General features: G+C 65.9%; 7 protein-coding genes across 7 annotated transcripts in view; 3 read left to right on the forward strand and 4 right to left on the reverse strand.

The window, feature by feature from the left end:
• AMSG_07322 (uncharacterized protein) overlaps positions 1-130 on the forward strand; it is a gene marked incomplete at its 3' end in the record, with an annotated part of 3020 nt that extends 2890 nt beyond the window's left edge. The window contains exon 2 of the mRNA XM_013900779.1: positions 21-130. Within this exon, the coding sequence (XP_013756233.1) occupies positions 21-130 (110 nt within the window). The remainder of the gene's footprint in view (positions 1-20) is intronic.
• A 10-nt stretch (positions 131-140) lies between these two features.
• On the reverse strand, positions 141-1695 carry AMSG_07323 (uncharacterized protein). Its single transcript, XM_013900780.1, has one exon. The coding sequence runs from the start codon at positions 1596-1598 to the stop codon at positions 237-239; it is 1362 nt and encodes a 453-aa protein (XP_013756234.1). The 5' UTR covers positions 1599-1695; the 3' UTR covers positions 141-236.
• Positions 1696-2749: 1054 nt separating this feature from the next.
• Positions 2750-4485, forward strand: AMSG_07324 (rRNA-processing protein FCF2). Its single transcript, XM_013900781.1, has one exon. The coding sequence runs from the start codon at positions 3102-3104 to the stop codon at positions 4332-4334; it is 1233 nt and encodes a 410-aa protein (XP_013756235.1). The 5' UTR covers positions 2750-3101; the 3' UTR covers positions 4335-4485.
• Positions 4419-6565, reverse strand: AMSG_07325 (poly synthetase 2; the record flags this gene model as incomplete). The annotated part of the gene is made up of 2 exons (XM_013900782.1): positions 4419-4807; positions 4831-6565. 2 exons carry the CDS (start codon positions 6563-6565, stop codon positions 4419-4421), a joined length of 2124 nt encoding a protein of 707 aa, XP_013756236.1.
• Positions 6566-6913: 348 nt separating this feature from the next.
• Positions 6914-10147, forward strand: AMSG_07326 (uncharacterized protein; the record flags this gene model as incomplete). The annotated part of the gene is made up of 1 exon (XM_013900783.1): positions 6914-10147. One exon carries the CDS (start codon positions 6914-6916, stop codon positions 10145-10147), a length of 3234 nt encoding a protein of 1077 aa, XP_013756237.1.
• Positions 10148-10229: 82 nt separating this feature from the next.
• Positions 10230-11699, reverse strand: AMSG_07327 (ornithine-oxo-acid transaminase; the record flags this gene model as incomplete). Its single annotated transcript, XM_013900784.1, has 1 exon — positions 10230-11699. The coding sequence occupies one exon, from the start codon at positions 11697-11699 to the stop codon at positions 10230-10232; it is 1470 nt and encodes a 489-aa protein (XP_013756238.1).
• A 144-nt stretch (positions 11700-11843) lies between these two features.
• AMSG_07328 (uncharacterized protein) overlaps positions 11844-12618 on the reverse strand; it is a 1248-nt gene continuing 473 nt past the window's right edge. The window contains exon 2 of the mRNA XM_013900785.1: positions 11844-12429. Coding sequence (XP_013756239.1) covers positions 12088-12426 — 339 coding nt within the window. The 5' untranslated portion in view covers positions 12427-12429 and the 3' untranslated portion in view covers positions 11844-12087. The remainder of the gene's footprint in view (positions 12430-12618) is intronic.

Consider the following 12618-nt stretch of genomic DNA (forward strand, 5'->3'; position numbering starts at 1 on the left):
CGCGGCGACCGGCGCGGCAGCTGTGAACGCGCGCGGAATCCCGCGCGATGCGGCGGCGCGCAACGCGCTCCACCTCGCATACCTTCGGCAGCAGCAGCAGCTGTTGCAGACGCTCGCGGGAAGGGTGTAGAAAAGTAGGCTGCGGTCCATTGTTTCGTTCACTGTGGGGCGCGCCGTCGCGCGTTCGAACGGCAGTGGGCACGGGGGATGCAATAAAGCAAGAGATATCGGGCGTGTTAGGCCTCGAGGGCGGCAAGCTCGGCCTGCATGGCGATGCGCTGAGCGCGGAGCTTCTCCAGGCGGGCGATCTTGTCCGAGGCGACAGAGGAAGCCGTAAGAGTGGCACCGCCAGCGGCCGCGACCTTGTTAGTGAGCGCGGCGTGGTGGTCCTGGAGGGCGACGATGGCGTCGATGGCGTGGTTGAGGATGGCGAGCTGCGAGAGCGGCAGGTCGGTGAGCTCGGGCATGGTCGACTTGAGCTGGCGCAGGAGGAGGGTAAAGCGCGGCGGAGCAGGGGTCGACGACGAGACGGCCGAGGTGAACGAGCCGAGCGGGCGCATGCGCTTGGACGGCGGGACGCCCATGGTGGCCATGGACGAATCCATCTTACGCTTGTACGAGAGGTGGTCAGCAGCGTCCTTGGGCCCGCTGAGCAGGGCCATCGAGGCGAGCTGGTGGAGGCCCGGGTTGACGGCGCCCGACGGCGACGACGGGTTGGTGTGGGCGGGGCGGGCCGGCGCTTGAGCCATCGGCGGCATCGGCGGACGGGTGTTGGGCGGGAAACCGGCGTGGTGGCCATGTGCCTGCGCGGCTGCTGCTGCGGCGGCGGCGTTCATCATGTGCGCCGGCGGGACGCCCATGGCGGCCATAGCGAGCGACATGCCCATCGACATGAGAGCCTGCGGCGGGACCTGGCCGCCCTGCATACCCTGCATACCCTGCATACCCTGCATGCCCTGCATCATTTGCATGTAGAACATAGCCTGGGCCTGCGCAGCAGCGGCAGCCTGTGCGCGGACGCGGGCCTGCACCTGGGCGTGTGCATCATGGCCAGGGTGCACCGCGGGAGGAGGGTGCGCAGGTGGATGCGCCGGCGCGTGCGTAGGTGCGTGCGTAGGTGCGGGCGCACGCACAGGTGCGTGCGCAGGTGCGGGAGCAGGCGTGGGCGCCGGCGCCTGGACCGGCGGGGCCACGGACTCGGCCTTGACGGCAGTCGGCTTGGTGACCTGCATCGGCTCGGGCGCGGTGACCGAGGAGGCGGCGGCGGCGTTGGTGAGAAGCGAGAGAGCGCCAGCGGTTCCCGGACGGGAGGAGTGAGCAGAGTCGCCAAAGTCGTCGCGCGGCGACGGAGTCTGGGCCGAAGAAGCCGCGAGGTTGCGCCGGATGTGTGACGGCGCCGGCATGGCCGGTCGGGTGGCAGGGCCAGGCGACGGCGGCGTGGCCGACCGCGACGACGAGACCGAGCGGGAGGAGGCCGGAGCAGCAAGAATCTGAGGACGGCAGGCACGCGGGTTGAGCGCGAGGGCCGGGGGTGACGAGTGGCTCTTTCCTGAGGGGTGGGTGTGGGCTGGGGACGAGTGCGGGCGAGTTGACATCATATTTTGGGGCAACGGGAGAGTGCCGGCAGATTTTCAGCGGTGCGACGGCAGGAAGGCAGGGACAGCAAGCACGTGGGTGTGGGTGTGGGGGGGGGGGCAGCTCGCTTAAGAGGGGAAGGCGAGGGGCGAGGGACAGGGATTTGGGCCTGTGGGGGGTTCGGTTCTGGAATACGGAGCGGAGAGTTGTTTGCGCGGGACGAAGGGGTGCGGCGGTGCCTTGCGGAGGAACGGGGGCTCTGCGGGTGTGGCGTAGAGAGCGGTGTGACCCACGCCAGCGTGTAATTGGGACAGTTTCTTGGGCGAGTCCCCTCCTCCGCCCACGAGGGTATGGCCATTCGGAACGAAGCAAGAATCCTACGCTTGAAGGGACAAGCTGGGCCGTATACCACTGCTGCCACTAAGGGCTTGATGACCTTGGTTGCACATGAGGCTCTCTGTATCCCCCCACATGCCCATCCCTGCAGGAGGGTGCTGACGTTGCCGGCCGGCGCTTCCGTGCAGCAGTTTCACGTTGCTAGCGCACAGCGAAAACGGACGCTTCGGCCACTCGCCAGGCGGCGGTACGCGACCGGTCCGTGCAGACTGTTCCAGGCAGCTACAATACCGGCGAGTAGCATAGGTTGTACAGCACTGCATTCCCCCCATTGCAAGTTCCTTGTTTTTATGTGGCTATGCTCACGAGTGCTGCAGCCGCTTGGCGGGGCATGCCCCCACCCGGGCCGTCGTGCTCCACCACCTTAAAAATCGGCATCCCGCACATACGGCGCGACGCAACGTGGACCCGGCAGTCACTTGTGCGACCCTTGTTCCGCAGAGTGCCCAGCCAAGGCGCATGCCAGTGACTGGGCAGCACTGAGCAGGTAGCAGAGGGGGAAGGGGGCCCCGAGGGGATTGGCCTTTGCTCCAGGTAGGGCATGGGCTGCGCATTGGTCTCGAGGCGGGGGGGGGGGCGCATGCTGGTGGTGGTGGTGGAGGTGGTGGAGGTGGTGGCGCACGTTGACGTGGCCAATGTGCCTTCCGAGAACAACGAATTTTTGCAAAGTTGAACAAACCTTTGCGGCAGGAAGGTGCGGCACTATTGACCATTGCGAACGTGGTGCGGCTGTCGTGCTGGGGGAAGGGGCGGGGGCAAGGGGTGGGGGGCGGGAGGGGGGGGGGGGAGGTCGGGGGTGATGCGGCACAAGGCTGAATGACAGCTGAGATCTGTGCTTGCATTGCGGGCACGCCATGTGCACATTGTTCGTAGTGGGAAGGATGGGCGAGGGGCATGGGTGGGTACCCCAGCCTTGGTCTTGTGCCCTGCCTCGCTTTGTGCCAGGCATGCTCTGGGCGGTGCACCGGCCACCACTCTCTTCCGACCTCGCATATGTGCCATGCTATTACCACTCGCTGCACGCGCGTGACCTGACGAATGCGTGACTTTCGAAGCACGGCCACCAAGGCCTGGCCTGCTCGCACACTAATCGGCTGCTGCTCCTCACTGTCGCATCCACAATCCAACAAATGATGGCGGTGGTGCCGCTGCTGCCGAGCGGTGACGCTCACCGAACTCTTGCCCAATCGATGCCTCACGGGGCCGCGCCCGGGTCCAGGCATACAGATCGGACCATGTTGCGCACGACTAGAAGCCATGTGGCCCACGCATGCTATCCAAGACTTGGGCCATCAAATCCCATCGGATGGGGAGGTAGGTCCCTTGCTCCGGGCGATCGAGGCCGCCATTTGCTCGTGAATCAATGGGTGCGTTCGAATCGACAGTCAAAGATGGCATCCCCCCCATCCCTCCCTCCCCTCGTGGCCGCCACACCCACCACCGCACTCGAGACAGTCATGGTGGCAACCCGGCGACGCGGACGCAAGGGTTCGAAGAAGAGCAGCGAGGACGAGGCGGGACCGGTGGACCTGTCGCCGGCAGTGGCGGCGTTCGAGGCTGCGCTGCTGAAGCGGTTCGCGGCAAGCGGTGGCGAGGATGGCCGGCGCGGCGAGGGCTCGGTGAGCGACGAGGATGACGACGGCGAGGTGGTGATGATGAGCCTGGAGACCAAGGATGAGGCGCGAGTGCGCAAGGTGGCGGAGATGATCCAGGCGCGGCGGCCGATCCGGCTTGCGTGTGCGCTCGATTCGGCGTTCCGGAGCGGCCCGCGGTGGCGCAACGCCCGCAGGTGGGCCAGCCACCGCCAGGCGGCCGAGTCTCACCGGATGGCGGAGCTTGAGGCGGCGATTGTGGTTGGCCCAACGCTCGAGGCCGAGCGCAAGGCGCCGCATCCGAAGGCGCACAAGGAGGAGCGCCGCAAGTTCAAGGAGCACTCGGCCAAGTACGCGTCCAAGGACTGGTTCAACATGCCGGCGCCCGAGCTCACCGCCGAAGTCAAGCGCCAGCTCGACGTGGTCCGGCTGCGGGCGTACACCGACCCCAAGCGATTCTACCGCAACATCCATGGCGACTCGATCAATCGCAAGAACCACAAGTACCCCAAGCACTTTCAGTTTGGCACCGTCATCGAGTCTAAGAAGGACTTTTACTCGGCCCGCATCGCCAAGAAGGATCGTGGCAAGGACCTTGTCGACGAGCTGCTCAAAGACGAGAAGGTTGCCGCCTACACCGCCCGTATTGTCCGTGACAAGTCGGCTGCAGGCATGGTCGGCCGCTACGAGGGCAAACGCCGCAAGCGCAAGAACCGGACCAAGGCCTTTGCCGAGCGCCGCCAGAAGCGCCAGAAGCAGGGTCGCGCCTAGCCGCGCAAGCCCGGCGAGCTGCACAGCCTAGCCTCTGTCTCAGTTAGCTCGCTTTACTCTGTCTTGCCCATGCGCTACTTGGCCTTACTTGAACGAGAACCTCACCTTGACCAGGTAGCGGATGATGACTTGCGACTCGTCGTAGACAACAAACTCGTCGTAGAGGAGCGACGAGTCTGTGTCGAGCCTGGCCGGCACTGGCTTGCCGAGCGGGACTCGGACACCGTTGCTCATCTTAAAGACGTGCTTGGGATTAGTCCGCGTCTTGCCCTCGCCGTGGGTCGAGTGCGTGCCCGGTGGTGGGCCGTCGAGTGGCTCGGCAGCGCGTGCCTTGTAGCTCGTTCCGAGCGCAAACTCGGCGAGGACAAGGAGGCCTACGTCGGCGGTCTTGGTCGCCCAGCAGTACTGCGCAGCCTTGGACACCATGTCGGTGCCGTAGATGCCCTTGCCAAACATGTAGCCGGTGACAGGCGCTTCGGCGGCGCGATGCGGAGACCTTGCCGGAGGATGCCGACCATGTTGGACATCCGCGTCCCGTGCCAGAGGAGGGTGCGGTTGGCAAGCGCGCCGTGGGGCGCGTAGCGGGCAGATGCACCGGCACGCTCGACCTCGAGGATGTCGAGCACCTCGAGCGAGTACCGCTTGTGGGTCGGGGCGTGTGTGTTCTTGGCATACATCCGAATCATGGTGTCGACGTCCGAGCCCGGCGCCACCGGCGCCATGGTTGTCTGTAGCATGTTGTACCGCGCGGTGATCGGATGGAGGCCCGATGAGGTCGCCACAGACTTGAGGCTCTTGGTCGTGGCCTGGATGTCCGACAGCGCGTCCATGAGCTGGATCTTGGTTTTGAGCATGTCGATCGAGTCGATGACCGGCGGTCGCCGCATGCCGAACACGTGCGGCACGAGCGTGTAAAAGTTGGACGAAAGGTCGGTGAGCACGTGACGCCGGCCCGGCCCGTTGAGCTCGTCCTCGATCTCCTTGAGCTTGGCTCGTCCCTTGCGGACGTGCGATTTTTTGAGCTTGCCCAGCGGAAGCTTGTTGGCGTCATAATCCATGCTCATCACCCGCGACGTCGTCGAGTTGAGGTCGCAGATCATCTCCACCACTGCCTGTACACTCAGCGGAAGGCCGCACGACGGCCCGTCGTCCTGATCGTCATCGCCGCTTCCACCTGCTGTCGCGGCGGCCGTCAGCGGCTTGGCTCGCTTCGGTGGCGGCACCGGTACCATCGCTGTCGCTGCCGCTGCCGCCACAGGCTTGCCCGCCAGCAAGCCTTCCAGCCATGACGCCGGCACAACCGGCACGCCAAGGCTGAGCGCCGTCTGTTCCTTGACCGTATTCGAGCCGGGGTTGGCAGTAACCAGGTAGTCAACGCTGGACGAGACCGACGTGACAACCGAAGCCCCAGTCGCCGCAATCTGCTTCTCAAGCTTGTTGCGGACAGTGCTAAACCGACCAGTGAGGCAGAGACAGAGGCCGGCGATCGAAGTCGGGAGTGCCGCACTGGCTGGAGCTGCCGGCGGCGACGGCTGCCGCTTGCGCTTCTGGCGTGCTCCTCGTGATTGAGCGGCCACGCCCGTTGCCTCAAAGTCGGCCTCGTCGGCACGCTTTCCGCCGGTCACCGCCGCCGCCAGCCAGGCCTCGGTCACCACAAACGCCGACGTTACCGACTGGAACTTGGGCGGCGGCTCGACACCGTCCGGCAGGACGACGTGTGAGACACGCGCCGCCGAGAACCGCTTCACCACCTCGGCGCCGAGCGCCTCGGCCGCCGCCGAGAGCGCTGCCTTGTCGTCGGCAAACGACTCACCACGCGGCGCATGCAGGAACAAGCAGCAGTCCTCGAGCACCGTAGACGCTGTGGCCGATGCTGCTGCCGCCAAACGGCCTGGCCCCGCTGTCGCAAGGGTCGCTGCAGCAGGTCCGCTGGCGGTTGCGCCGGTCTCCTTCAGCGAGTGCGGGGACCAGTCGACGAGCGCGCCGGCAGCAACAGCCGCAGCAAGCCAGTCCTCAGACACAACCGGGACCGAGAGCGCCGTGGCCTTGCGGATCTTCTTCGAGTCCTTGGCCACATCGTCGGGCACAGCCATGACGTAGTCGACGTCTGCCGTGCAGACAAAGGTCGCTGTCCCGCCTGCAGCCTCGACCGCTGCCGCAGCGTCCTGGCGCGGACCAAGGCCGGCGTACTTGGCCGACGCCACGCACACAGTCACGCCAGCCAAAGCCATACCGTGGTGTGTGGAATTGGGGGAGGGGGGGGGGGGGGGGGGAGTCAGGTGAGCAAACTCGTGTGTGGCGGCCGTTGGCAGGTGCTGGAGCTGCTGCCAAGAAAGGTCGTGGTTTACGAACGGTCACGCGCTGCGGCCACCACCACCTCCTCCTCCACCTCCTCCACCTCGAGGCACAAACACGGACCGAGACGGAGAGTTAAAGACGGTGCAAGGGGACGGACACTTGCCTGTGCAGCTGCAGACCACTGCACCGCTGGCCTGGGCGTAGGGCATCCACACACACTCTCTCTCTATCTCTCTCTCTATCTCTCCTCCCCTCCCCCTTCCCCTCGCTTCCCGTTCACCATGTTTGGCGCAGCTGGGTCAGGCGAGTCGGACGACGACATGGCCTTTCTGACAAAGGCGCCCAAGAAGCGCGGAAAGAAGTCGGCGGGTGGGAAGAAGGGCAACGCAGGCGCAGGAAAGAAGGGCAAGGCAGGCGCTGGGAAGAAGGGCAAGACCAAGGCAGGAGGCGACAAGGCCCGAGGCAGCAAGGCCGGTGGCGGTGCCAAGGCTAAAAAGTCGTCGCAGGGCGGCGGCCTCTTTGACGATCTCGACAACATGTTTGACGATGACGAGCCCGACATCCTCGACTTTGGCACAAAGACAAAGGCAAAGACAAAGGCACAGGCAAAGGCAAAGGCACAGCCAGAGGAACTGCCCAAGAAGACCTCGGCCAACGGCAGATCAAAGTCGCGCAGCAAAGCTGCGCGCAAGATCAAGTCCAAGACTTCCAAGGCTGGGGCCAAGTCCAGGTCCAAGCCCCAGGCCAAGGTCGTCACGTTCGAGTCGGACGCCGACGAGTCGGAACCAGAGCCAGAGCCGGAGCCCGAGTCCGAACCCGAGCCCGAGTCCGAAGCCGAAGCCGAGTCCGAGCCCGAGCCCGAGTCCGAGCCGGTGAAGCCGAAGAAGAAGAAGAAGAAGGGTGCCGGCAAGGGCAAGAAGTCCAAGACGAGGTCCAAGAAGACAGCTACTGACAGAGGTAAGAAGAAGAAGGGCGGCAAAGAGTCCAAGCCCAGCAGAGTGGCCGAAGAAGACGACGACGATGCCGGGGCCAGGGGCCCGATCTCCAAGGACGAGCTGTTTTCCGGCGGCGGCGGCCTGTTTGGTGGCGGTGGCGGCGGTGGCGGTGGCGGCGGCCTGTTTGACGACGGTCTGTTTGCGCCTACCAAGCCCAAGGCCAAGAAGAAGAAGACCAAGGCGTCCAAGAAAAAGGGCGCCGTGTCGAAGAAAAAGGGCGTGGCTTCCAAGAAAGGCAATGCGTCCAAGAAGAAGAGCAAGAAGAAGGGCAGCAAGTCGACCAAGACACCGGGCAAGGTCAAGACCGAAGCCGAAGAGTCGCTGGCGGCGCTTGGACTTGTCGACGACGGCGATGGCAGTGCTCCGTCGGACGAGTACTACTCGGACGATGACGGCGGCGCCAAGGCGACCGCTAAGACTCTGGCGGTCCAGGCTCAAGCGGTCCAGGCGGCCAAGAAGAGCGCTGTGACGGCCGAACCCGAGTACGAGTACTACTCGGATGAAGATCCGGTTGTGGCGGCCGTGAAGGCACCAGAGGGATCCAGAGCCGGCCGCAGTAGCCCGTCAACGTCGACAGTGAGTCCAGCACTCGCTGCTGAGGCTCTCGCCACGTCCGAGGCAGAGCCGCAGGCAGAGCCGGTCCGTGGCATGACCGACGCCGAGCGGATTGCGGCGCTGGAGGCCGAGCTCGCGGCAGTGCGACCCAACGAAATGTCGGCGACGGCGTCGACAGAGCTTGTGGGCAAGGTTGAGCCTGCAGCGTTTGGGTCGTCGATCCGCGAGTACGGATGCTACAGCTGCCGGACGACGTACGACGACTTAAGCATCAAGTTCTGTTCTGGCTGCGGCGGCGAATGCGGGGTGCTCATTGCACCGCTGACGGTGTGCTCGGCGTGTGGGCGAGTGGCAAACAAGGACGCGCGGTTCTGCACCGAATGTGGGTCAGGAGTGGTCGAGGCGTCGCAGCCGAAGTTTGAGTGCGCGAGCTGCACCCGCGAGCTCCCGATGGGCATCAAGTACTGCCAACACTGCGGTGGTGCGTGCCGGCCGGTGGCGCAGCTCTCGCGGCCGGTCATCATTGCCAAGCTCCGCGACCTCGAGTCGCAGTGGAAGACCAAACACTGGCTCCGCGAGGAGGCCGAGGCCAAGCTGGCACGGGTCGAGGGCCGTGCGCCGGCGGCTCGGGACGAGCTGGCTCTGGAAGAGTACGAGAAGCCTGTGCTCTCGGTCGAGACTGTGCTGCCGTACTACGCGCAGACAATGCTGACGACGACGAACCGGTTGGTGGCAGACACGGCTCTGCCCGGTCTGCGCGGGCGTGCCGAGGCGGCGGCGGCGGCGGCGCGGGCAGCCAACGAGGCCGACGCCAAGCGCGCCGAGGACAAGGCGACCGCGATGCTGTCAGCAACGGTGCTGCAGTCGGAGATTGCCGCGCTGACTGCGGTCATCAACGCGCTTGGCAAGGAGATCCTCGACTGGCAGCAGGCGCTGCGGGTGCTGCCGACGCCGTCGGCGGCGGGCGAGGCCGACCGCGGATCGCGGAGTGCCGCCGAGGCCTACGAGGCGCTGCGGGTGGCGCGGCTGGAGGCCGAGGCCGAGGCCCAGGACGCGCGTGAGGCTGCCGCCTTTGCGTCGCCGGCGCTCAAGCGGCGGATCGAGCTTCCCGCTGAGACCTTTGTGAGCAGCGTTAGCGCGCCCGGCGCCCGCGACACGCTCTGGGTCTGCGAGTGCTCGTTCACCAACCCGGGCCTCGCCTCGCGGTGCCTCGAATGCATGGCGCGGCGGCCGTCAGCGGCGAACTTGGAGCTGCGGCGCGAGCTACTGGCGCCCGAGCGTGTCGCCCGTGACGCGGTCCTCGACTACGACCTGGAAGTCGAGCAGGAGAAGGCGCTGGCAGCGATCGAGGCGGACCGTGTGTCTGCGGCAGTGGCGGCACGGGTGGCGGCCGAAAACAGGCTCCCGCCGCCGCCGCCTGATCACGAGGACGAGTTCTACGCCGCGCACCCGGGTGCGGCGGCAACGTACAACGTGCGGTCGGTCTATCCCTCGGTCGGCGAAGACGGCGAGCTGGATGGCTCCGACGGCGACGATGACGACAGCGCGGCGTGGGTCTGCAATTGCTCGGCGGTGAACCCGGAGCGGGCGACCCGGTGCGTCTCGTGCTCAGGCCTCAAGTCGTATTCGGTGGTGAGCACCCGTGCGACCGGCTCGGTCCTGGGCATGCTCGGCGCCGACTCGTGGAAGTGCCGGTGCGGGACCATCAACGTTTCGAGCGCAGGCAAGTGCGTCATGTGCACCGCGGGCAAGGACTCGGTCCTCGACTGGATCTGCGACTCGTGCCGCAACGCCAACCCTGCGTCGGCGTCGTCGTGCCTCCGGTGCTTTGCGCCGCTCATCCGCTGCGGCAAGTGCACCCGTAATCCTGCGGCCAAGTACTGCGACTACGGGCGGTGCTCGGCGTGCTGCCCGTCGTCGTCGGGTGTGGGGCGGCCGTGCTCGGCGATTAACCACCGCGTGTAAAGAGGCGTGGCGTTGCTCACTCGCGTAGATTTGTTCACTTTGCGGTCAGAGGCTAAAGGCTAGCAGAGAGGAGGACCCGCCATCACCAGCCGTCGGCACGACCGCAGCGCTCGCAGGCGCGCGGAGGAGGGGCATCGGGGTCGGCCTGTGGCACTGGATGCTTGCCGGCGGCGATCTCGGCCTCGAGGCGAGCGAGGGTGGTCTCGACGCGCTCGCACACGTCGTCCATCTCTTCGTCGGTGATGGTGAGCGGCGGGGCAAGGCGGATGATGTGGCCATGGGTTGGCTTGCACAGCACGCCCTCGTCCTTGAGCATGTGGCAGAGGTCTGTGGCCGACGCACCCTGCAGAGCCTCGGTGTCCATGACAAAAGCATTGAGGAGGCCCTTGCCGCGGACAGTCTTGATGAGCGGCGAGCGGAGGGCGGCAAAGCGGGCGCGGAAGGCCTCGCCCTTGGCCTGGGCAGTGGCGGCGAGGTTCTCCTCTGCGACGACGTCGAGGGCGGCAATGGCGACGGCGGCGCCGAGCGGGTTGCCGCCAAAGGTCGAGCCGTGGGTTCCCGGTGTGATGACGTCCATGACGTCGCGGTCGGCGAGGACGGCCGAGATGGGATAGATACCGCCGCCGAGGGCCTTGCCGAGCAGCACAATGTCCGGGCGGACGTTGTCGTGGTCGACAGCCAGCATGCGGCCGGTGCGGGCGATGCCGGTCTGGATCTCATCGGCGATAAAGAGTACGTTGTGCTTGTCGCAGAGGGCGCGGGCGGCAGCGAGGTAGCCGTCGGGCGGGACGACAACGCCGGCCTCGCCCTGAATGGGCTCGAGCAGCAGGGCGCCGACAGACTCGCCGTGCTCGGCGAGGGTGGCCTCGAGCCCGGCGAGATCGCCAAAGTCGACCTTGAGCTGGCCCGGGACAAGCGGGTGGAAGCCCTCGGTAGCGTCCGGGTCGCATGACATGGAGATGGCGCCGAGCGTGCGGCCGTGGAAGCAGCCGCAGGCCGAGATGATTTGCACGCTCCCGCTCGGCACACCCTTGACGTCGGTGGCCCACTTGCGGGCGATCTTGAGGGCCGACTCGACGGCCTCTGCGCCGGTGTTCATGGGCAGGACGGCCTCGTAGTCAAAGGTCTGACAGATTTTCTCGGCAAAGGCCGGGAAGATGTCGTTGTAGAAGGCACGAGAAGAGAGCGAGAGCGTTTGGGTTTGGTTGATGGCGGCGGCGACGAGCTTGGGATGGAGATGGCCCTGGTTGAGGGCCGAGTAAGCCGAGAGAAAGTCGTAGTAGTGGTTGCCCTCGGGATCCCACACGTTGAGGCCCTTGGCCCGGGAGAAGACTACGTCCAGCGGCGAGTAGTTGTGCGCTCCGTACTCGTTGTCCAGCGCAATGGCCTCCTCAGATGACAGGTCCGTCACGGGCTCAGCCGTTGCCACCTGCGGCTTGGCCTTGCTGCTGCCTGCCGCGGAGGCCGTCTGCGTCGATGCCGCCCGCGCAGCGAGTGCTGCTGCTGCTCCGCGGACGGTGTGCGGGAGTGTGAATGAGGTGAGGCGGAACATGGTAAGCGTAGGGGGGTGGCGTGCGGAGAGAAGTGGTGGAGGCGTTGGCAAAGTGGCAGCAGGTGACGTCGGTGCCGCGTCATGTGCTGGGCAGTCGCGACTCGGGCGCCGGGTTTCGGCGTCACGGGGTTGGGAGGAGGAGACGGAAGATGATGGTGTGTTTTCTCTGGGCTTCATGTGCGGCAGGGTATAGAGTAGCTAGCGGGTAGATGGGTACGCTGCAGTGCGCACACAACAGCCACGAGTCGGCGGCAGAGTGCTCGGGGCGCAGGGGCTGGCGAGCACGGGTCGACGAGATGTTGGTCAGAGAGGATCAAGAAAGAGAGAGAGAGAGAGGGAGACGGAGAGCGCACGCGTGAGGGAGCACGGGAGCGTCAGGATCTCCAGCTTAGAAACCGTGCACCTTGATGTTCTGGGCGTCGACGATCTGCTCGTTGACAAGGAACTCCTGGACGTGAGCACGCTGGTCGCCCTGCAGCTGGATGACGGTACCGTTCTCCTCGTCCTCGACGATGTTGCCGTTGCAGGCCAGCGACTTCTTGAGCGCCTTAAGCACGCGCTTAAAGTTGAGCTTGGGGGTGAGCCCCTGGACAGTGGTCAGCGACTTGCGGCCGTTGCGCTGCTGGATGCGGATGTGGACATACGAACCGACGTCACCACCGACGAGCTCGTTTTGGGCCTCCTGGAACGGGTCGAACGTCACTCCGAAGTCTTGCTCCAGGCTCATGCGCTGCGCGTGGGGAACGAGGGGGGAGGCGCGGGTGAGTGAGAGGCGAAGAGAGCCAGACTCGGTTGGTGGCGGGGAGGGGGGGGGGGGGGGGGGGAGGGGAGGGGAGGGGGAGGGGGAGGGGGAGGGGGCGGAGGGGGGGGAGGGGAGGAGGAGGTGGTGGGAGGGAAGGAGGAGGGAGGTGGTAGGGGA

This window comes from Thecamonas trahens (assembly GCF_000142905.1).
Source record: "Thecamonas trahens ATCC 50062 unplaced genomic scaffold supercont1.34, whole genome shotgun sequence".
NCBI classification, from domain to species: Eukaryota; order Apusomonadida; family Apusomonadidae; genus Thecamonas; species Thecamonas trahens.